General features: G+C 39.0%; 1 protein-coding gene across 4 annotated transcripts in view; it reads left to right on the top strand.

Moving 5' to 3' along the window:
- Positions 1-22,667, top strand: part of LOC126469868 (annexin B9-like) — a 93,084-nt gene that overhangs the window by 5,262 nt on the left and 65,155 nt on the right. For all 4 annotated transcript variants that reach the window (XM_050097185.1, XM_050097186.1, XM_050097184.1 and 1 more), the window contains exons 3-4: positions 9,378-9,554; positions 16,956-17,160. In XM_050097185.1, coding sequence (XP_049953142.1) covers positions 9,378-9,554; positions 16,956-17,160 — 382 coding nt within the window. The remainder of the gene's footprint in view (positions 1-9,377; positions 9,555-16,955; positions 17,161-22,667) is intronic.

The raw sequence follows: 22,667 nt of genomic DNA, 5'->3' as shown, positions 1-22,667 counted from the left end.
TGGTTCAATGTGACTACCATTTGTGATGTGACAAACACCACTAATCAATTTCTTCCCACACTCATTGCGGCAAATCGGATGTAACTTCTGCAATAGCAGTGTGGATTAGTTTTTTCAGGTTGGCTTAATTGTTTGGTAGGGGTGGGATATGTATTTGTTCTTCAGTGGAACCACAGAAGCAGAAATCCAGTGGTGTAAAGTGTGGGGAGTGAGGTAGCCGTACTATTGGCTCTTCACGGCCAATTCACTGACCTAGGAAGTGATTATTGATGAAACATTGACCTTCCATGAGGGAATAAGGTGGTGCACTGGCTTGCTGGTAGTAAACCATCCCATCTCGGTCATCTTCATCGATCTGTGAAATTAAAAAGTTTTCAAGCATATCCCGATATGCAATATCAATGGCAGTTTTCTCCATGAAGAAAGGGCCATGCACTTTCAATGTGTTAAAGGGCACAAAACACATTAAGTTTGAGACTGTCACAAATGTGTACCAGAGTGCGAAATTTACGCAGAACAATTGTTGCCGAGTTTTTTTTTTTTTTTTTTTTTTTTTTTGTGAAGCCAAAAACACAGCAAGCATGTTGTGCATCCATGCAAGCAGCCGTTCTAACTGAGCACTGCACTGGTGCTCCTGGGGGAGGAATGGGCTACTGATGCAGTATGTGAATAAAATTCGACTTTGTTTGCTACAAAATGACACATCTACCAATTCTAAAAGTTATCTCAGTAAATTTCTTTATCATTCCAAAGTTGTAAAGTCCTTTTTGACTCACCTTGTAGAACTGCTCATAGCTCTTAAGGTATGCATTTTAGACCCCATGTTTACTTGACTGCTACTGGGTCATCCTCAGCCATTGACCCCTCGTTCTGCTCTCCAGCCCTTGCATATTCAGCACAGTGGGAAGCAACTGAAGACATTCATTTTAGTGACCAGTCCCCACTGTGGATCCACCCACTGGATGAAGGATTGCTTGCTTGCACAGAAGCCACCGAAATGGATGATCAGCAGAGCTAACTGGGTGCTGTTCAGTTGGTTGACTGTGTTTGAATACCATGATAGCTTACAGGAATGGGCAGACCACATCATGCAAGTGATCCATCATGCCGCTGACTTATCCATCCATAAGTCTGCAGGTCATCTTGGGGAAGTGACCTGTACCTTGGTAGACAGAGATGAGTGTTGTTCAGCAATCCAGGACAGGTGTGTAGCTCTTCGATGGTTTTAATGTTGCCGTAAAGCAGACAACTTCACTTCCTTTTAAAGGCATGAGAGTCAAGGCTTTATGCATAATTAAGGAGAGCAAGAAGAGGTCATGGCAAGTGTTCCTGCGCTCCATTAATCATTCCATTTGTTCCACAAAAGTATGGGAAGCCATGAGGAGGGTTCCTGGAAAACATGGTTGTGTAACAATAGCTGCATTGCTGAAATAGGTGTGTCTCCAGACAGCACCCAGAAATGTCACTCGATGCTCATTTTGCAAAGCTACTGCCAGTGTAAGCCAGAATCCGGCATTTTGTCACTACTGTGCAAATGTAGAGAGGGACAAGTTGGACTTCAGGTCCAACAATTTGAAGATTTACAACTATACTTTCTCCATGTGGAAGCTGGAATTGGTGCTGCCTGAGACTCGTGGTACTGCAACCAGTTGCAGCGAAATCCGGCACTGCATGCTTAGACATTTGCCAGTAATGTCAAAAGGAATCGTCCTCAAATATTTTAATTTGATATGACAGACAGGTCACTTCCTAAACTCGTGAAGAGGCAATTTTGATACCTCTCCTCAAACCAAGAAAGGGCTGCACATGTCCTATTATTTACCAGAGTATTGTCTTAATGAACTGTGTAGGAAAGACCCTGGAACGAATGGTTAACAGTAATATTGGCTGGTTATAGGAGACGAGGTAACTTCTTAGCTACTCTGTGTGGATTCTGGAAATTTTGGTTCACTGTCAACAATCTGACCCAGCTAGAGGTGGCTGTTAAACATCACTGTATTGGCGTTTTCTTTGATATCAGTAAGCCATATGACACTACTTGGAGATACAGTATTCTTGTGCAACTGCATCAATGAGGAGTTCATCACCACCTCACCATCTTCATAAGGTCTTTCCTGTATCAGTGATTTTTTTAGGTCCTGAGTTGGTGACTCGCTGTCAGATTGTTTTGAGCAGGAGAATGGTGTCCCTGAGGGCAGTGTTTTAAGTGTGACCCTCTTTTCAATAGCCATAAACAGCATCATGTCTGCAGTAAAGAGTCCTATACAGTGCTCCTTATTTGTGGACAATTTTGTAGTTTTCTGTTTCTCCTCCAGTGTTGCAACAGCAAGCAATCAGTCACAACTCTCAGTGTGGAGGTTAGAGGAATGGACTGCAAAGTTGGGTTTCCAGGTTTCTGCAGTAAGTGTGTGTGTGTGTGTGTGTGTGTGTGTGTGTGTGTGTGTGTGTGTGTGTGTGTCCAAATTGGTTGCCATGTCTGAGATACGTGAAAGCCAGAACCCAGAAGCCACTGAATATCGTAACATGCCTTAGTCACAGGTCTCGGGGGAATAGGCAGGGTGTGTCTGCTCCAGTTCTATATGGGTTTCATGTGTTGATGGTTAATCTATGGGTGCACAAAGTATGGATTGCTGAGGCCTTCTTATTTGAAGATTATTTATGCTGTTCACCATGAGGGGGATTTGGCAGGCCATAGGTGCATATATGACCAGCCCCATACCCAATCTCTATGCTGAAGCTGGTGAACTGCTACTTACAATTTGACAGCAACTCCTTATTGTGCACCATGCATGCAAGTTCTTCACAGCCTCGAATTCACCTACATCCTACACTGTTGCTCATTCACCTCTTTCCTCCCATCATCCTCGAGAAACACTGCCGTTCAGGATCTGCATGCAGCATGTGCTGGAGTCACTTGGTGTGGAGCATGTACAGCTCCAAATCCCAGGTTTTAACTGTCTGCCACCATGGTTACTGCCGAGGGCTAGGGTGATTTTAGATTTAGATTTAGTGCTGTACAGGAGAGATTACACTCCTGCATGTTTTTAATACTTTTATTTTCTGCCATTTTAAATGAGCACCACAATTTTACAGCTGTCTTCGCGGGTGGGTTGAAACAATCCATTGGTTGCTATGTTGTTTTCCCTGATCATGTCCTTAAGGTCGAACTGCCTTGCGGAGCAGATGAGACTTTTTTTTTTAAATGCTAAATTCCTTGTTTGTTCTGCCTCCCTGAGTGCCTTTTGCTATGTGCTGGGTACCAAGGCCCACGGGTCTTGCAGGGAATCCAAGAGCAGATGTAGCAGCCAAGGAGATGTGTAGCAATCCTCAGTTGTTTGTGTGGTATCCCGCTGCATGTGTCAATGGGAAGATGAGTGGCTGGAAGTGACTGATAATCAGCTCTGTCTATTAAAGCCAATTACACAGCTGTGGAATACTTCCTTTTGGCTACAAAGATGGGATGATGTCCTCCTTATTTATCTTCACATAGGCCACAGCTCTGTGACGCATGGCTTCTTGCTCTAGTGTGAGGCCCCTCCAAATCACTGTGCACCACATTTTATTTTCTGACCAGCAGGGCACAGTGGATTTGCCGATGGATCTGCCCTCTATGTTAATCAACGTGCAAATTAATGTGGTTTGAGTTTTAAAGTTTTATGAACTATCCAGCATTTTTCTCATGATTTTAGGGACGTGGTTATGGTTTTGTGTGTTAACCGGGTGACTGGCTCATACATGATTTTTAAGTGGTCAGCCAGCAACTGCTCCCTGTGCCATTCTTTTAGCTCCTTTGTCATTTTACTTGGTTTTAAGCTCACATATAGTTGCTTTTACTCTTTCTCCATTGTTTTAGTGTGTGTGTGTGTGTGTGTGTGTGTGTGTGTGTGTGTGTGTGTGTGTAAGGTAGAGTGACTGTGTGGTCAATTTGAGTGCATGAGTGTGCAACAATTTTAGAGATTTTACCCACATTTGTTAAATTTAAACAAACACGCGCGCGCTAACGAGCGAGCCCTGCTGAATAAGATTTAAACCAAAAATAGACAAACGACAAACAATAAAAAGGGTATTTACAGATGAGGAATGAAAAAAAAGGTGAGAACGTATAAAAAGATACTGGACAATTCGGAAAGAAAACCTATTGGAGATGATGACCAGAAAATAATTGGCAGAAGCGATCAAAGAAGAAGAAGAGGAGGAAGTAGTAGTAGTAGTAGTAGTAGTAGTAGTAGTAGTAGTTAGTTATTATTTCACGTAACAAAATAAATTTATGTGAAATGGTAAACAAAGAAGACAGGAATTTAAAAAGTAAAATAACAGTTTAAAACATCAAACAAATGTATGTAAAATGCAAAATTAGAATAATAATCAACATCTAGAAATTTTAATTAGGTATGTTGAAAACACTCGGACAGCACATTGTGTATAGCTTATTCTCCAAAAATGGTACTTTGGAAACCAGTTTTATTACAAATGAATGGATGTGACCTGAAAGGTTCTTTAATTTGTGATGTAACAAAAGTTTTCATTTTTCAAAATTGATTAATGGGATGGAGCATTTTGCAAAATTTCAAATTATTAGAAAAATTGGTTGTACAGTTTTCAAAAATGCTTATTACATTTCAACATATTTTTCGTGTATCATGGTTTCGAAGAAATTTCCTCTAAACCTAATGTGTCAAATTACCTTTTGGAGTGTGTTTGACCCCTTAAAAGTGAAACTGAGCAAAATTGAAAAATTATGTTTGCATTATTTTGACCACTCTCTACAGCCGCCAAGTTCCATAAAGATAATTTATTTACACTTGGGAAAATTCCCTTGTAAGTTGACTATATCATTTTGTTTTCTTGCTCACACCACATACTACTGTCCTACTTTGAAACAGTCATTAGTCTGCTATGTGCAGATTGCTTAACCTTCACTCAACAACTTGAAATGCCATGAAATGTTTTATGACCTCTGGCCTTTTTGACCCATCTCATTTTTGGTACAGTGTTTTGTTTTCATAGTTTCGTAAAATAATGAAGTACAATTTTTTTTAAATATGAAGAGATCTAGGTAAAGTCATACTGTTACAAAATAAACACTCAAACAATAAGTAAAAGACTATTTACAACTAGGCTAAGATAGGTAATACTTTCTTCAGTCTTCTGTCATTTATTCTGGCTCACACTGAAAGCACAACCATTTAGTTTTCTCATGTTGCCTACAAATGGGCAAGACACAGGTCTTGCAAATATTGTGTGTTTCTGTCATTCATTTACTGATACCACCTCTTTCTGGTTCCTGGTTGGCACTGGTGTGAGGGGAGGGGGGGCTCAAATTGGCAGGCTCTGGAATCCACATAACTGCTATTATTTCAGTTTATAGATTTCTGGGTAGCCCTTAGTTGGTCACCCTCAGCTTCATGAAGGACTTCGCCAATGAGAATGCCAATAATGTCAGAAAGTCGGATCGACTCGACTTGTCACAATGTGTTGTTATTCAACTGATGCAATACAAAGGTGTTTATTCCAGCAGTGTCCAGTACTCTGTAGAATTAGCACATTGACATCTTCTGGTACCTCTTTCTCTTGAATAGATGGGACACAACTTGTCGAAAACATAAACCCCACCTAGTGTGGAGTTGTAAAATTCAACATCAGGTGTTTGCATGTCTGGCTTCACAGTTCCAGTATTGTGCAGTGCAAATAGTAGACTTACGCATTTTGTTTTTTGTCTTCTGGTATGAAAGTAACATCTTGTCAGGCTGATAAAGGAAACATGAAGCTCCAAATTGCCCACCTTCAGTTGCATTGAGAGGAGGAGGAATTTCATACTTGTTTCTTCATGTGGTGTCAAACATGGTATTCTGCCATTTACAGAGCTCCTCACAAAGTTCTGTAGATGGAAAACCAGTTGTTACATCTACATTTATACTCCGCAAGCCACCCAACGGTGTGTGGCGGAGGGCACTTTACGTGCCACTGTCATTACCTCCCTTTTCTGTTCCAGTCGCGTATGATTCGCGGGAAGAACAACTGTCTGAAAGCCTCCGTGCACACTCGAATCTCTCTAATTTTACATTCGTGATCTCCTTGGGAGGTATAAGTAGGGGGAAGCAATATATTCGATACCTCATCCAGAAACGCACCCTCTCGAAACCTGGCGAGCAAGCTACACCGCGATGCAGAGCGCCTCTCTTGCAGAGTCTGCCACTTGAGTTTGCTAAACATCTCCGTAACGCTATCACGGTTACCAAATAACCCTGTGACGAAACGCGCTGCTCTTCTTTGGACTCGCATTCGGGAGGACGACGGTTCAATCCCGCGTCCGGCCATCCTGATTTAGGTTCCTTTCAAAGGGCACGCCCCGACTTCCTTCCCTAATCTGATGAGACCGATGACCTCGCTGTCTGGTCTCCTTCCCCGAATCAACCAACCAACCAACCAACCATCTTCTTTGGATCTTCTCTATCTCTTCCATCAACCCGATCTGGTACGGATCCCACACTGATGAGCAATACTCAAGTATAGGTCGAACGAGTGTTTTGTAAGCCACCTCCTTTGTTGATGGACTACATTTTCTAAGGACTCTCCCAATGAATCTCAACCTGGTAGCCGCCTTACCAACAATTAATTTTATATGATCATTCCACTTCAAATCATTCCGCACGCATACTCCCAGATATTTTACAGAAGTAACTGCTACCAGTGTTCGTTCCGCTAGGATCCTTCTTTCTATGTACTCGCAATACATTACATTTATCTATGTTAAGGGTCAGTTGCCACTCCCTGCACCAAGTGCCTATCCGCTGCAGATCTTCCTGCATTTCGCTACAATTTTCTAATGCTGCAACTTCTCTGTATACTACAGCGTCATCTGCAAAAAGCCGCATGGAACTTCCAACACTATCTACTAGGTCATTTATAAATATTGTGAAAAGCAATGGTCGCATAACACTCCCCTGTGGCTCGCCAGAGGTTACTTTAATGTCTGTAGACGTCTCTCAATTGATAACAACATGCTGTGTTCTGTTTGCTAAAAACTCTTCAATCCAGCCACACAGCTGGTCTGATATTCCGTAGGCTCTTACTTTGTTTATCGGACAACAGTGCGGACTTGTATCGAATGCCTTCCGGAAGTCAAGGAAAATAGCATCTACCTGGGAGCCTGTATCTAATATTTTCTGGGTCTCATGAACAAATAAAGCGAGTTGGGTCTCACACGATCGCTGTTTCCGGAATCCATGTTGATTCCTACAGAGTAGATTCTGGGTTTCCAAAAACGACATGATACTCGAGCAAAAAACATGTTCTAAAATTCTACAGCAGATCGATGTCAGAGATATAGGTCTATATGTGAATCTTCAGGTTTTGGCGGCGCAAAGACTGTTCCATTAAGTTTCGGGTGTGCAGCCGCAAGAAATCTCCTTCTTCTTCTAATATTTCGGCTGTAAAATGTTCAGCCATCTTCAGAGTGAGCCGCAAGACTGAAGATGGCTGAACATTTTACAGCCGAAATATTAGACGAAGGAGATTTCTTGCGGCTGCACACCCGAAACTTAATGGAACATATAGGTCTATAGTTTTGCGCATCTGCTCGACGACCCTTCTTGAAGACTGGGACTACCTGTGCTCTTTTCCAATCATTTGGAATCTTCCGCTCCTCTAGAGACTTGCGGTACACAAGTGACATGACAATTTGTTAGATTGAGAGGTTCTGTCTCTTGAACATTCTAGGTAGGTAATATCAAACCTTGGTGAGTTTTTGTCGCTTTTCATATGTAAGCGATACCTTCAAAAAAGAAGGTTCTTGTGGAGCAATAAAATTTTCATCTTGAATTTGTCAGGTTCTGCTGGAGTGTACATTTTGAAGCAAAACTCCTTGGAAATCTATCATTTTTTTCCCCTTTCTTCTTGGGCTGATTTTGAGTTGAATCTCTTGCTGAAAAAGTAGAAAGATTTTTTTTTTTTTTTTTTTTTTTTTAAATGCCCATAAAATTGGTGGTCCTCAACTATTGCTCGTTTGATGTACAAGAAAAACAATTTTACCTCTTCTACCAGGTTCTGAACATTTCCTTTGGCGACAGAGAAGTCTGTAATGATGATCCTGAAAGGGACTCTGATGTTTCTGGACAGCAAAAGATCACTATCAATCAAGATAGTTTCTTCATATTTGCCCAGCTCGATGTTTCTGCTTTACCCATCAGCTTCTGATGCTAAGGCTGAAGATTCTTGTCGACTAAAATGATCATCCAACATCACATCATCTTCAGGAAGAACTTCGAAGAAGTCGGCTTCATTGCTGTCATTTTGTATCATTATTTTCATCTTCACTTTCAGATACTTCTTGAGAAAAGTGTTCCTTGCCATCGTCAAAATCGGAGTTGGTCAGTCTTCGTGGATTTCTCCTTGAATTTCCTCATTGATCAGGAAATGTGAGTGGTTCACCACAGCTGAGAAAAATGTAAGAATTATTTCTCAGAAACGAAAATCACAGATTCATTTAATTTTTTAAAAAAGAAATTGCCTATGAATGGAAACTGGTAGAACATATCGTACAATGTGGTGTCATGTTGACCCTGCGTAAGTTTTATTTCATTATTTGCAAACAATAAAAAGTCGCTCCCCTCTGACAAGGGTCCCGCCGCATCTACATCTGCGGTCAGAGTTGATGGCAAGCTACTCAAACCTGTAAGTCATTCACAGCACCTACCACTGATATAGGCGTGGTTTTGTCAATCTTGGGTTAGTTTGATCCCTCACATTGTTGAGGGACGTTTAAGTGGATTGCAGTGCTGTTTGGTTTGCATTTTGTAGGTTAGAATAGAATTACTTTAACAGTAATATCTTCAATATTTGTTGTAGCTGCTTTGATTTCCTGAACAGTTGCTATTTGTAGGTTATCTTGAATTAGTAGAAGCCCTGTGTATTTACACTAAAATAAGATTTGTTCATTTGAATGAAACATTATGTGTTTGCACATGCTGACATTAGGTTTGTACTAAGAAAAGCAACAGAAAGGATGGTATTGTGGGTTACTGCCTGATTAACAACATGAGATTTGTTAACCTATCCGAGTGTCTGAGCAAGTTATAGTGGGTATGTTTGTATGTATGTTGTGTATTTACTGAAAAATTGAGTTTCTTGGTTAATGTATATAAGAAACAATACTGTAATAATGTTTAAGTTAAATGAAATGTGGTAAGGTCTTCAACGAGCAGTCTTACTACTTTAATATTTAACTGATTTTTGTGCAGTTGCTATAAATTTTATATTGTCATATAGTGGCAGTAATTAGTTACTTTAATTAGTGTAAAATATTGAATTGCTATACATAATGCAGAGCACAATTGCTAAGTTATCTGCAATGTAAAAAAGCAGTTATGTTGTTTCAGTGTACACCAACAGTGTATCCTGCTGAACCATTTGATCCAAAGGCCGATGCAGAAATATTAAGGAGAGCAATGAAGGGATTTGGCACCGATGAGCAGGCCATAATTGATATAGTAACTAGACGGAGCATAGTACAGCGCATTGAAATAGCGGACACTTATAAAACAATGTATGGGAAGGTAAGAAAATTTGGTGAGAGCTTCGAAAATCATGCCATTTCAAATTACTATAGGTTTTCATGTGTGCACTTGTGTACGGTGTAGTATATAAATGTATAACTACCGTATATTGATGCAAATTTAAGTGCTTCAAAGCACTTAATAATCTTTGGACAAAAATTGATATTTATTTTCAGTAAACTGCATCAGTGATATGCACAGCCTTGCTGTTATCAAATACTGCTATTTTTGAGATGATGCTCACTCAGATATACCACACCATTCTGAAAAAACATGGTAGCAAGGAGAAATTTTCTCAGGCTGAAAGCGAACAACTTCGCATTTTAGATCAAAAGTGCTCTTGTTTTTAAACGTTGCCCCCAATTTTTTTAATACAGTCAGAACAACATTTTTACAGTGAGTAGATTTGTCTTCTGAACAAATGGAAGTCCGAAGGTGGATCCTCCAACATTTTGTACTTAAAATCCATCAGTTCTCCCCAATGGAAAAGCATCTTCATGCCCAGGTGTGTTTTCCTGAAGATAATGTAATTTTTGACTATTTTTACTGTATTCGCTGCTAGGTAATCATTAAGAATAATTCGTTCTACATCCCATGAAACTCTGACCATAATCTTCCTGATAAAATAAATCACCTTCACCATTTTGTATTTTTATTATTACAGGGCACCTGCTTCTGCTCACTCTGTCATTGCTGATGTACAACACTTTCTTCTTCAATGATAATGAATTAGCTATTTCATATGTCTGTAATCGTCAGTCATGATATTTTCACATGTGGTGGCAGTTCTGGGATGACCTTCACGTTGGTTATCTTATAGAGAAGTACGGTGGTTTTTGTACTTGACAACCTTTTTCTTAGCTTTTGATAATCAAATACTAGACTCTGTATGAACCTTCATTGAGTTTAGATGCATTTTCATGGGTGATAAATCATCCAAAACAGGCATTTTATGACACAATAAATACCAGTTTATCCATTTGAAGACAGTACACACACTGTACAAATATTATGCAGATGAACTTATTCGTGTGCAAAGATACCAACATAACAAAAAGCAAAATTTCACTGAAATCGACCCTATATCTAAACAATGCCAAAAAATTTTCTCCTTGCCCTCTTATGTCTGTTCATAACATTATCCACAACACCTCCTGCTTAGAACATATTGGGCAGTGCTATAGATAGTAGCATGGTTCCTTAATTTGCTAATCTGTTCATGAGCCATCTTGAGGAATCCTTTTTAAACATCCAAAATCCTAAACCCATTGTCTAGCTCAGATTCATGTATAGTATATTTATTACATGGACCCGGGTTCAGGAGACCCTGTCCCCATTACATGAATCTTAGCACCATTCGACCAGTGTTTTTCATTTGGTTGCTTTGTGCACAGTGAGCCACTTTCCCAGATGTCTACTTCCATCTGTGATAGTGCAATAAGAAACTCTGATTGTATTAAGCCAACCAACAGTGCTTCCATTTTGTCAGGTACCCTTGCATAAAAGTGTTTCACATTTTAGCTGTCTGTGGAAGCTATATCTAAGGAACAAACACTCTTCTGAAATCCTGAAGATCTTAGAAGACATACTCTCTTAACCTAAATTTCCCATGGCTTATCACCCATGATCTTAATATTCTATCTACACTTGCTAACCACTTACAAGGGGCATTCACCTCATTGCAAACTATTATTGTGAACTGGAACAACTAAATCACATCCTGTCTTGTTGGCTTAGAGTACCTTTCATCAGGGTGGGTGATGAAGTGTCCTCAACTAAATCCTTCCAGTGGCTCCATAATGGTATTCCACGATCTACCTGCCCTACCAGTGTTCTGTCTCACTCCTTCCAATCCCTTGGTACATGATCATATTTGGTAAAAACCCACAGTAAGGCCTTTTCAATATGTTCACCTAGCACATTATTCCAGTCCTCTCACCAGAACATTAAATTGCTATTGTAATTTACAGAATGGCATTAAAAAGAATTTTTAAAAAATAGAGATGGTTTACAACAACACATTTCAGCAACCTCTTTAAAATACTGTGAGGAACTCATATGCAGAGTAAACAAAGTCAAACCTTTCAACTTAGATATGAAAATCTATAGTTTTACTCACACTTTCCAGTTCTGTGGGAATCCTGTTGAAAATTGACATGCAGAGGAGTGCATATTTTTTTGTACAATGGTTAAGGAACTGTTATCCAATTGCAAACAATAATTTCTTTATAGCCTTCACTGAGAGACTGTCATAGTTCATTTTGAATGAGCCCATGCTCGAACACAATTCACGTGAAGGACTACTTGTACATATATGGCAAAGCTCCAATTATGTGATGCCTGATTGGTAGGGTATGAAAAAACTGACACAAAAGGTAATTTCAACTGCCCTTTTCTAGGCAAGGAATATTCTTTGTAAATGCAGAATTGTCACAAATATGATACCATAGAAGATTAAAGAGTGAAGAGAATCAGAGTAAATGAGTTTTCACATTTCAGCGACAGTGAAAATTATTCTTATAGCAATGATAGCCACACTTGGTTTATGTACAAGATCCTGAAAGTGATTATTTCCAAGCATGGACCTAAATAGATAAAAGAAAAATAGAATTTAAAATGTTGAGTTTCACTGGTTAATTGATCATCCCATGATGATAGTTTGGCTTTAACGAGACTTTTATCTTGGAAACTGTATGCATTAAGTTTGCTGTAGTCAAATCACATTTTGTTTCCTGTAAGCTAAGAGCTGATACTACCCACTGTCCTAATATAGGAACCTGGTTGCAACCAGTGCACTGCTTTCAATAATTGTAATTGGTATCATTATTGAGTTGCAGTACACACTTCTCTGGAAAGAAAACCAACTTAATGGTTGTTTCAGAATCCTGTCTGCCTGTGCACCTCTTTGCTTCCCCCCTCCACTGTGCAAGACAAGATTTTTTGCATATACTAAGAAAAACCTGTCCTCCTTTAAATGTCTGTTTCACGAGTCTCCCAGTCCCAGTCTTCAGTATTCTATCTCCCATGTACTTCTGCCACTTATTGTGACACCTGTCCTGCTCTTATCTATGTGCTGTCACAAGCTTCATACCTTTCTGTACACTGTCTGTGTTTGTAGGGCTAATGTACACGTATTCCTATCCTGTGACTTTCTCACATCTGCCCCTGTTTAACTGCTTTCTTAACTACACCTGAATCAGAATTAACAAAGTGATTAATAAGGAAGCACTGTTAAGAGTGGAAGGGAGCAATGATACCAGTTCACCGGTGTGTGCGCATGGAGTATGGCTCAGGCTGCGACAGCAGTGTAGTTCCGTACTGACTGTCTTCATCCACCCTCTGATGCAATATTGAGTTTGCTTTACAGGATCATAATATCATTTCACTTAAGGAACATTCCTGTGCATAAAATTACACTGCTTTTCTGTTATTTGTATAGCTCATGGAAAGCAACAAGATATGCACTGTGTTTTACAGTAATCCGAATGATTCATGTTTATTGGTGTATTTGATATGAAAGGAATGCTAAAATTTATATGAATCCTTGATGTAATTATAGTAACTAAATACATTAAAATAATATAAACTGTTATGGTACTTACCAACCACTTTAGTGTGCATGTAGTATAGCATACTTCTGCAGAGGGGCGTACGTTAACGTGAGATGAGATTTAGTGTGCAAGTGTGGTAGACATTACTCACTCAAGATGTGAAACCTGAACCATGTCTACAAACAATGGAGGAGACGAATTACAGCAAAGTGTAAAAACCACTTACCGTATTTACTCGAATCTAAACCACACCTGAAAAATGAGACTCAAAATCAAGGAAAAAAAAATTTCCCAAGTCTAAGCCGCACCTGAAATTTGAGACTCGAAATTCAAGGGGAGAGAAAAGTTTTAGACCGCACCTCCAAACTGAAACAAAGTTGGTCCATTCTAACATGAAACACAGTTTAGGTCGAATGGATGAAGATACAGCTACAGTAGTTTGGTTCGAGTCATAAGCTTAACAGTTAAGCTTTACCAAGTAGCCATTGCTTTGTGTCAGGTGCTCCATCCTTATTTGTACGGGTACCCTTCCTTTTCCACGTGCTTCGTCTGGTTTGAATCAGATTGCTTACCTTGCTTTGATCTGATAAGTGCCGTTCTCTTTGTTATAGGTGTTTACATCACTCTAAGCTGAAACTGCATTATTTTAATGTGTCATGCATTGTTTGTCACATTCTGATAATAAGTGTTTGTGACATGGCTTGCTTTTGTGCGCGCTACTGCAGCTTACAATAAAAAAGAAGAGAGGAATTGTCTCATAAGCAAGACAATGGCAAGAGACTGCTATTTGTTGTTACTTACACTGCTGCTTTCTTTGATAATGATCAACAAGGACCAAATAATAGACTGCGTATGATAGATGATGTTCTGAACGAGAGTTTAGCAAAAATTTTTCTCCGTTTAAAAATCTTTGCAGACCTCTCTTTAGTACATTACATTCTGCACAGAAATTAGTCATCTTAGATTTAAAAATCTAGTCAGTTGCCGTGCTTCATTTCTGACTGTATCACTATTCAGCGTAAGAATAATACGAATATAAACATGACATGATATGTATATTCTTCCGCATTTGCTGTTCTCTCACTCTAGTTTCGTTGTTTATTAGGCAGACAGGATGTAAATGAAATAGCAGCAAACATGAAAGAGTACATGGCATAATGTTTACATTCTTCTACCTTTTCTTTTAATTTATTTACTGACACAGAGGTTTCGGTGCCAGTATTTATCTTTGTGCCTGCAAAGCATGCCTGTGTAGTGCTACGTATATTCGACGGCAGAAGTTAGTTGTGGCGGCACCTACCAACATTTTTCAGAACTTCCGCTTACTTTGCACTCAATTCTAAGCCGCAAGCAGTTTTTTGGATTACAAAAACCGAGAAAAAAAGTGCGGCTTAGATTCGAGTAAATACGGTAGTCAAGTCACTTCCTTCCTTGGCACTGTTATGTGCTACGGTCCATGGGAGAGACACTGCAACTGCCTAAGGGTATAATTATATTTTAGATACTACTTTCTATACTCACTCCAATTTACCGATCTTTTGTGATGGAATGACTGGTTTTTATCTATGTTTCATCAAGCCACATTTGTCTTCAGATGGTACATTAACAATGTCCCTTAAAAATAGATAATGCCATACAATGGTATCTCTTCTTTTCATTACAATTTTGTGTCCATTAGGTGTTCTGTTCCTGAAACTGAGGGCTCACTCTTAATATCAAAGTTTTTCACTGCCTGTGATTAATTTTGCCTGTGAAGAGTAACACAGCTTTTTTAAATGGTCAGATGTTCTTTTCTCTCATAATATGCACATGTGTGGTGAGAAACAGCATCTTTTTAGGTTTCATCAAAGTCTGTTACTCATTGTCCTATCTCACTCTTTTTTACTTGGTGCCTGTAACCAAGATGAACTAGTCCCTTATTGTTCTGCACAGTATTTTTTCCTCGCAAACTTTCATAGTGTGTTTAAATGCATCTAACAGTTCTTTTAGACTGCACTCATTAGAGGCAGTAGAGTCACACTATTTTCTCTCTTCTTCTTGAAATATTCCCGCACCGAGCACACATGCCTGACTATGCGAAAAGTGAACAGGTCACTGAACATTACATTTAGCAGCCACACTGTCCTGCACGCTTCAGCTACAAGCTTCAGACATTGCTGTTGTAGCAAGTTTACTTTGCACCACAGAGAGTGCCCAACAAAAGTAGGTCACAACTGTTAGGTTACCAGCTGCAAGTGTTTTCTGCAACTGGCTAGTAAGTGCTACCTGCTGTAACGGAGTGATTTGACAATGCTGCGCAGGAAGTGCAAAGAAGCACATTTGCTGGCTGTTACTATGGTAGCAGCTATTCAAACAGCTAGATGTTTGTAATTCTGATCCAGGTATACTTTCTTCTGTCCCATCACCCCACCCCCTCTCCCATGCAATTCTGAATGTTAAGTTTGAGATATTCTTGTCAGGAACTGGGTCTGGGCTTCTCTTGAGCCCTTACTGAACCCTATCCCTTTCCACCTGTTTAATGTTAATTTAACCTGTTTGGCCCAAGAAATAGCTGTAGCATTGTATGTGTAAAGAAGACCACTCATCAAAAAGCAAACGCATTGTGTCATCTACAGGTGCACACAAAAAAGGACAGAAAATTGACTAGTTTCCAGAACAATCCTATCTTGAGCTGGCGTACAAATATACACATGCACAGTGTCTGGAGTGCAGTTTGGCAGGTGAACTTGGTTAGGGTGGGGTTTGTGTTGGATGGAGGTGGTAAAGGGGGGGGGGGAGAGAGAGAGAGAGAGAGAGAGAGAGAGAGAGAGAGAGAGAGAGAGAGAGAGAGACTGTGTTACTTGGTAAGTGAAGACATATTGAAAGTAATTGAATATTGACTTGCAAATAACAAATGTGGTATAGCAGAGTGTTACTAGTTAAATAGTTGTTTCACAAAATGTGGACATTATCTGAATAGCATTAGGAGATGACTCACTCGTGTACAGATGAAATTGGTCATGCCAATCTAGATGCGGATTGAAGTCCATCATTGCCAGTCAGTTTAAACATGTCTAGTAATAAGACAATTGTTGCAATCCACTCTGGTTGACACACATCCAATCTCTTTGCATCTTGCTTAGCATCTGTCTTTGATTCTATACTTTTAGTTATGTGGTAAAATGTAGTGCTTCTTAACATTTCACAACACCCAGTTGTTACAAATACTGGGTGGCAATATGAAGTTAAAGCTATTGACAGATTGCCAGTGTGGGCTGTAATTATCATACGGAAGTGAAGCTTGGTAGATATGCAAATTCGTTAATGCGAAAACTGTTTCTGCTGGAAAAATATTAGTTCAAATTTTGGCTGCCAGGTTCAAATCTGGTGCTGTACACTGTTTCTATGATGGCACAACATCCACTCTGTCATTTGAGAAGCCATAGTGGTTAATAATAAAATCACAATTATGCCTTTTTTTTCTTTTGTTTGACCTTTTCTGCCCATGTCTGGTTCGTAATCCATTACAGATAGAAACATTTCTGTACATCTTTCTTGCATTCATAGCGCCAAATTTACACCTGGTGGCCAAGAACAGAACTAATTTTTTTCCAACATAAATCGCTTCCACATTAATACATTAGCTTATCTACCAGGCTTTGCTGCCATACAATAATTGCAGCCAACTCTGGAGCTCTGTAAGTAGCTGCACCTTAATTGTAACCACCCAGCATAATCTTTATGTCCTTGTTTACAGATGAGACAAAATAGTAATTTTTTCTTCATTCGTGGTATGTATAAATCCTTGTTTAGTATTACATAACTAGTAATTTTTTAATTTTTTGTTAATACTTGTAATGCTCTTCCACAGGATTTAATATCAAATTTAAAAAGTGAACTGAGTGGGAATTTTGAGAATGTCATTATTGGGCTGATGACACCTCTGCCACAGTTTTATGCTAAAGAATTGAATGATGCAGTCAGAGGCCTGGGGACAGATGAGGAAGCTATTATTGAGATAATGTGCACACTAAGCAACTATGGAATACGTGCAATTTGTTCAGTCTATGAGAAAAGTAAGTGTAATTATTCAATTAAATATAGCAATACTGGATAATAATCATCAGTCCAAACAACACACATCAATTGTATACTGTTGTTGTTGCACATTTTTGTTTTAAACTGTTGGTAAATGAGTGACTTGGTCCTGATCTATTTATTTATTTATTTATTTTGATCCAACATCAACTGATTACAAAAAGGTTTTTTTTTTTGTTCCAGTCTTCTGGATAAGTCAGAGCCTTACTTGCTAGGGTTACATATTATTGGCTGATACTTTTATCTACACAACTTTTTCTAAATTTAGTTGAGAGAACAGAGTTACATATATGGACTATACATAAAAAATTGTTATTGCCATACTTAGATTAAGGAATTTACAGTTTGTGACATAGTATTCATATCTGACATTCAAGTATTTACAGTTTGTGACACAGTCTAAGATCTGAGATTACACATATTTTTAGATAGATGGTCTTCCATGATACGAGTTTACTAAATCAAGAAACTCATCTATTGAATACACAGGATTGTTTAGGAGCCATAATTTTAATTTCGTTTTTACTTTTGTAATGGGCAATTTGGAGATATTAGGATGGAAGCAATTCAGTAGTTTTATGCCTGCAGAGTGAGGGCTTTTCTCATAGTGTCGTTCTATTAGAGATGATATGGGGTCTCTCTACTTCTAGTGTTGTGATCGTGTATTTCTTTATTAAGTGTTTTGTTACTGTTTACTGCCATAATGATTATCTTCAGCACATACAGGTTATGAACAGTTAGTATTTTAAATTCTTTAAACAAATTTCTGCAGGACTCCATGGCACATTTCTTTCCCATAATTCTAAGTGCCTTCTTTTGTAAGATAAGTACACTTTTCATATTACCTTTACTGCTGGATCCCCATACCTCTATCCCATAGCTTAGATGGGATTCAAATAGTGCAAAATATATTTGCCTCAGAGTGATGATGTTACAAAAAGGTGTCAGTTTTCTTAGGACATATATGGTAGTACTTAGCTTTTTGCAAATATCATTCACATGATCAGACCAGTTTAACTCCGCATCAAGATATAGGCCAAGAAATTTGGTCGAGTATTGTTTTTTTAATGTATTCGTCACCCATTAAGATTTGGTTTTCATGAGTTTTTTGCCTCCCAAGATCAAATTCAATATAGACAGATTTATTTGTGTTTAATTTTAGTTTGTTTTCACTAAAATACTGCAGAATTAAGACTGCTGCAGTATTGGATTCCACTTAAAGCTGCGAATAGCTTGGATTGCAACATATTAACATGGTATCGTCTGCAATTAAGATAGCTGTTGCATGGTTTGTTATTGGGGGGGGGGGGAGGGGGGGGAGGAGAGGAATATCATGGTTGATTATAGCAGCTCATTATGTTACACCTGAAAGTAAGTGTACAAAAAATTTGATATGTTCTGCCTTCTAAAAAAATTTCATTTATTAACTTCTTGTAGGAACATTCTTGTAGAATGTAAATACTTTGGATTAAAGGAGACCACTAGCTGAAAAGCTGAAGCATTGAGTTGTTGACAGGTGCACAATGTTCGTCCATCTGGCACCATGTAGTGGGCATAGTAGGAATCACAATATGCCGGCTGTGGTTTAAATTGCACAATACACCATCCAGACTGTTCAGTGTGCTTAACTGCACAAGTTTGGCAGTCAACAGTTGTGACACTGTTAGTTAGGTAAGCCCATCCACCATGGCAATGTTGTATCACATTGGATATGGAAAATAAATTTTTAATTGTCCTGAGGCCAAAAACCACATCAAAAGCAAAATGAGATTGCTTTCTGATTGTTGTGAGACTGACGCAAGAAGTGTTCAACATGGTATTCATTGTTTTCTGCTACAAGGTGAAATCGGTAAACGACATGTTCCACAGTGGATCAGAGGGCCTTGAGGGTCATATTCACAATGTCTTACACAGTGTGTGCCTTCAATACAGCTACATTCCTGCTACATCTACAGCTACATGGTTACTCTGCAATTCACACTTAAGTGCCTGGCAGTGTGATCATTTCTCCCTAACTAGTTGGGTGTCAACAAAATATTTTCACATTCAGAAGAGAAAGTTGGCGATTGAAATTTCGTAAATAGATCTCGCCGCAAAGAAAACCGCCTTCGTTTTCGTGACTGCCACCCGAACTCCCATATCATATCAGTGACACTCTCACCCCTATTGCACGATAACACGAAATGCGCTGCCCTCCTTTGCACTTTTTTGATGTCCTCCATCAAGCCTACCTGGTAAGGATCCCATACTGCGCAGCAATATTACAGCGAAGGATGGACCAGGGTAATGTAGGCTGTCTCTTTAGTGGGTTTGTCGCATCTTCTAAGTGTTCTGCCAACAAAGTGCAGTCTTTGTTTCACCTTCCCCAGAATATTATCCATGTGGTCTTTCCAATTTAAATTGCTCGTAATTGTAATTCCTAGGTATTTAGTCGAATTGACAGCCTTTAGATTTGTGCGATTTATCATATACCCAAAATTTATCGGATTTCTTTTAGTACCCATGTGGATGACCTCACACTTTTCTTTGTGTAGTGCTAATTGCCACTTTTCGCACCATACAGAAATTCCCTCTAGATCACTTTGTAATTGGAATTGATCGTCTGATGATTTCACTATACAGTAAATTACAGCGTCATCTGCAAACAATCTAAGGGGGCTGCTCAGATGATCACCTGGATCATTTATATAAATCAGGAACAGCAGAGGGCCTATGACACTACCTTGTGGAATGCCAGATATCACTTCTGTTCTACTCGATGATTTACCGTCTGTCACTACGAACTGTGACCCCTCTGAGAAGAAATCATGAATCCAGTCACACAACTGAGATGATACTCCATATGCGTGCAATTTGATTAATAGTCGCTTGTGAGGAATAGTATCGAAAGCCTTCTGGAAATATGGAATCAATCTGACATCCCTTGTCAACAGCACTCATTACTTCATGGGAGCTAGCTGTGTTGCACAAGAATGATATTTTCTGAACCTGTGTTGGTTATGTATCAATAAGTTATTTTCTTCAAGGTGATTCGTAATGTTCGAATACAGTATATGCTCCAAAATCCTACTGAAAACTGAAGTCAGTGATATGGGTCTGTAATTCAGTGGGTTACTCCTATTTCCTTTCTTGAATATTGGTGTGACCAGTCACTGTTCTTGTAAAAGAGATTCACTAGCAGCGGGTGATCCTTCGGAGACAATCCTGCTGGGAGTCTTGGATGCAATCTGGGGAATAGTTGTGTGCCAGACTTGTGTTGGTGTGCATGTTATGATGCATAGAGCACTATCCATTGGTAAAATTTTCATTAAATTTTGTTTTGTTCTGTGATGTTTCCACCTCTGTCAATAATATGCTATTGAAGTTTGATATCAATCTGCACAGTGGTTCTCTTTCTACAGCATTTTGAAACTGGAACTTTAATTGTGAACACACTGTGTGTGTGTGTGTGTGTGTGTGTGTGTGTGTGTGTGTGTGTGTGTGTGTGTGTGTGTGTGTTGCTGTCTGAATTGTCACACTCATCAAGATGGACATCAGATGCAGAGTTGCTGGACGATTCTTCTACTTTACATTTTGAATAACTTTTTGGCTACTTTATTCTTAACTTCGGCTGCTGTTTTTTTTTTTTTTTTCTGTTAAGATTCTTGTACTGTGACTAGTTCCACTTTCCTGGCATCACCTTCTGGAGGAGTGTCAGCATGGTGATGAACTGATAAATCATACTCCCTACAGAAGTTTGTGTCGTACAGGACGAGAGCTGTTTTCCTGAAGGCATTCACAGATGCTTCCATTGTTACTGCTCAGTTGCAAGCTGCCCCAAATAACCTGGCTGTAATGGGGTGACAACATCACCTGGGTTACTTGCCAGCCATGTTTCTATCTCTCAGGCGTAGTAAGTTTTCAAGGGCCCCATAAATTCCAGATCAAGTGGCTGCATTTTGTGTGTCGAGTGAACTGGCAAACATACAGTATGAACACTGTTTTATGTGCTTTACCTGATACATTAGTGTTCAGTGTGGGAATAATGTCCATCAAGAATCAGGATGATAGGGTCCTCTGATGATTGTTTTACAGTGTTCACAAAATGATCAAACCACTAAGTAAAGTATGAGCCTGCATTCAGCCACTTGGATGTCAAGCTGTTATTGATCATTCAGGTGCACAATCAGTCAATTTCTGCTTCATATTCTTCCGTGGGAAGATGATTAGTGGCAGAAAATAATGGCCAGCTGCTTCCATACAAGCCACAACTGTGATGAGATTTCTCCTTTCTGCTGATGTCAAGGCAGCAACTTGTCTCTTCCCTTTCATAGCAATAACCTTGCTGAACAGATGTCACCTCAGTTTCAGCAACATTGAAGGCTCAGTGTGCATTATGGTTGACTTCAGGTAGTGTAGATTCACAAATATCAAAAACATCTCACCACATTTTGTGGAGTAAAAGCTTTCAGTATTGCTGCTGTGAGACCCTGAGTAGTTCTCATTGGCAAACTAGAATGTCTCTTAAAGGAAAACTTGGAGCCATTTCTTTCCTGCTGAAGCTTTTCTGAACTGAAGGGACTCCTTGGCCTATTTGTTATAGGTAACTGGAAGGCCATAAGGCCATGCTTCGTATGTCCTTACATTTAACAGGATGAAAACATTCTTCCATTGCAAGGCAGTATTTCATAAGATCATCTTCAGTTGAGGTGACAAAACAGGCCTACCAAAATGAACCTCCATTAACTCCTCAGATGTAAGAATTTTATTCTTAAAGTGCCTTTCCAGCCTGTGTTTTGATCAGCAAAAAGTTTTAAGTCTTTTAAGTGCTCGATCTTGCTGTTCGTCACACATGTAATGGCACAAACCATGGCTTCTTTATCTCAGGTTTCCTTCTAGGTGCCAATGCCACCTACACAGAGTATGTGCAGTAATTAGGAATAGTCGCCATAACACTTAAACTGTTCTAATTTTATTTGATATATTATTTTTTATAAATACGATGAATTTAGTTCTTTAAATATGGAGGAATATTGATTATCTTATGAATGAAATGCTGCCAGAGTAAGAAGGTCCAGAAAACTTGCCTAGTTTCCACTTGCAGGACCATTCAAAGACTCCCCATTCATGGTATTTAAATAAAATAAAAGTAAACACAAATTTTATTATTTTACTATAATAAATGTAAAAAATGTTGTCTTTTTATTGTGTTATTGTATAAGCTATGTATAAGAAATTCTGGGAGGAGTAGTTCCCCAATATGCGATAGGTACCTTAATATGCGACACTATCACATATTTGAAATCACGCCATGTTGCACAAACAAGTCTTGCTCTGCTAACAATGTTACTTTGAAAAAAACATAATTGTCAATAATTATAGGTAATTCCATCACAAAACCAACAATAAGAGTACAGTAATATCCACTTAACTCTGAACACAAATATTTACTTAGCACCAATGCCACAAAAACTTCCTACATTATAAATTTTATAATGGCCTCTAC

This window comes from Schistocerca serialis, chromosome 3 (genome assembly GCF_023864345.2).
Source record: "Schistocerca serialis cubense isolate TAMUIC-IGC-003099 chromosome 3, iqSchSeri2.2, whole genome shotgun sequence".
Lineage (NCBI taxonomy): Eukaryota > Metazoa > Arthropoda > Insecta > Orthoptera > Acrididae > Schistocerca > Schistocerca serialis.
The sequence above is the reverse complement of the archived record's forward strand: the minus strand, read 5'-3'. Positions and strand labels throughout refer to the sequence as shown.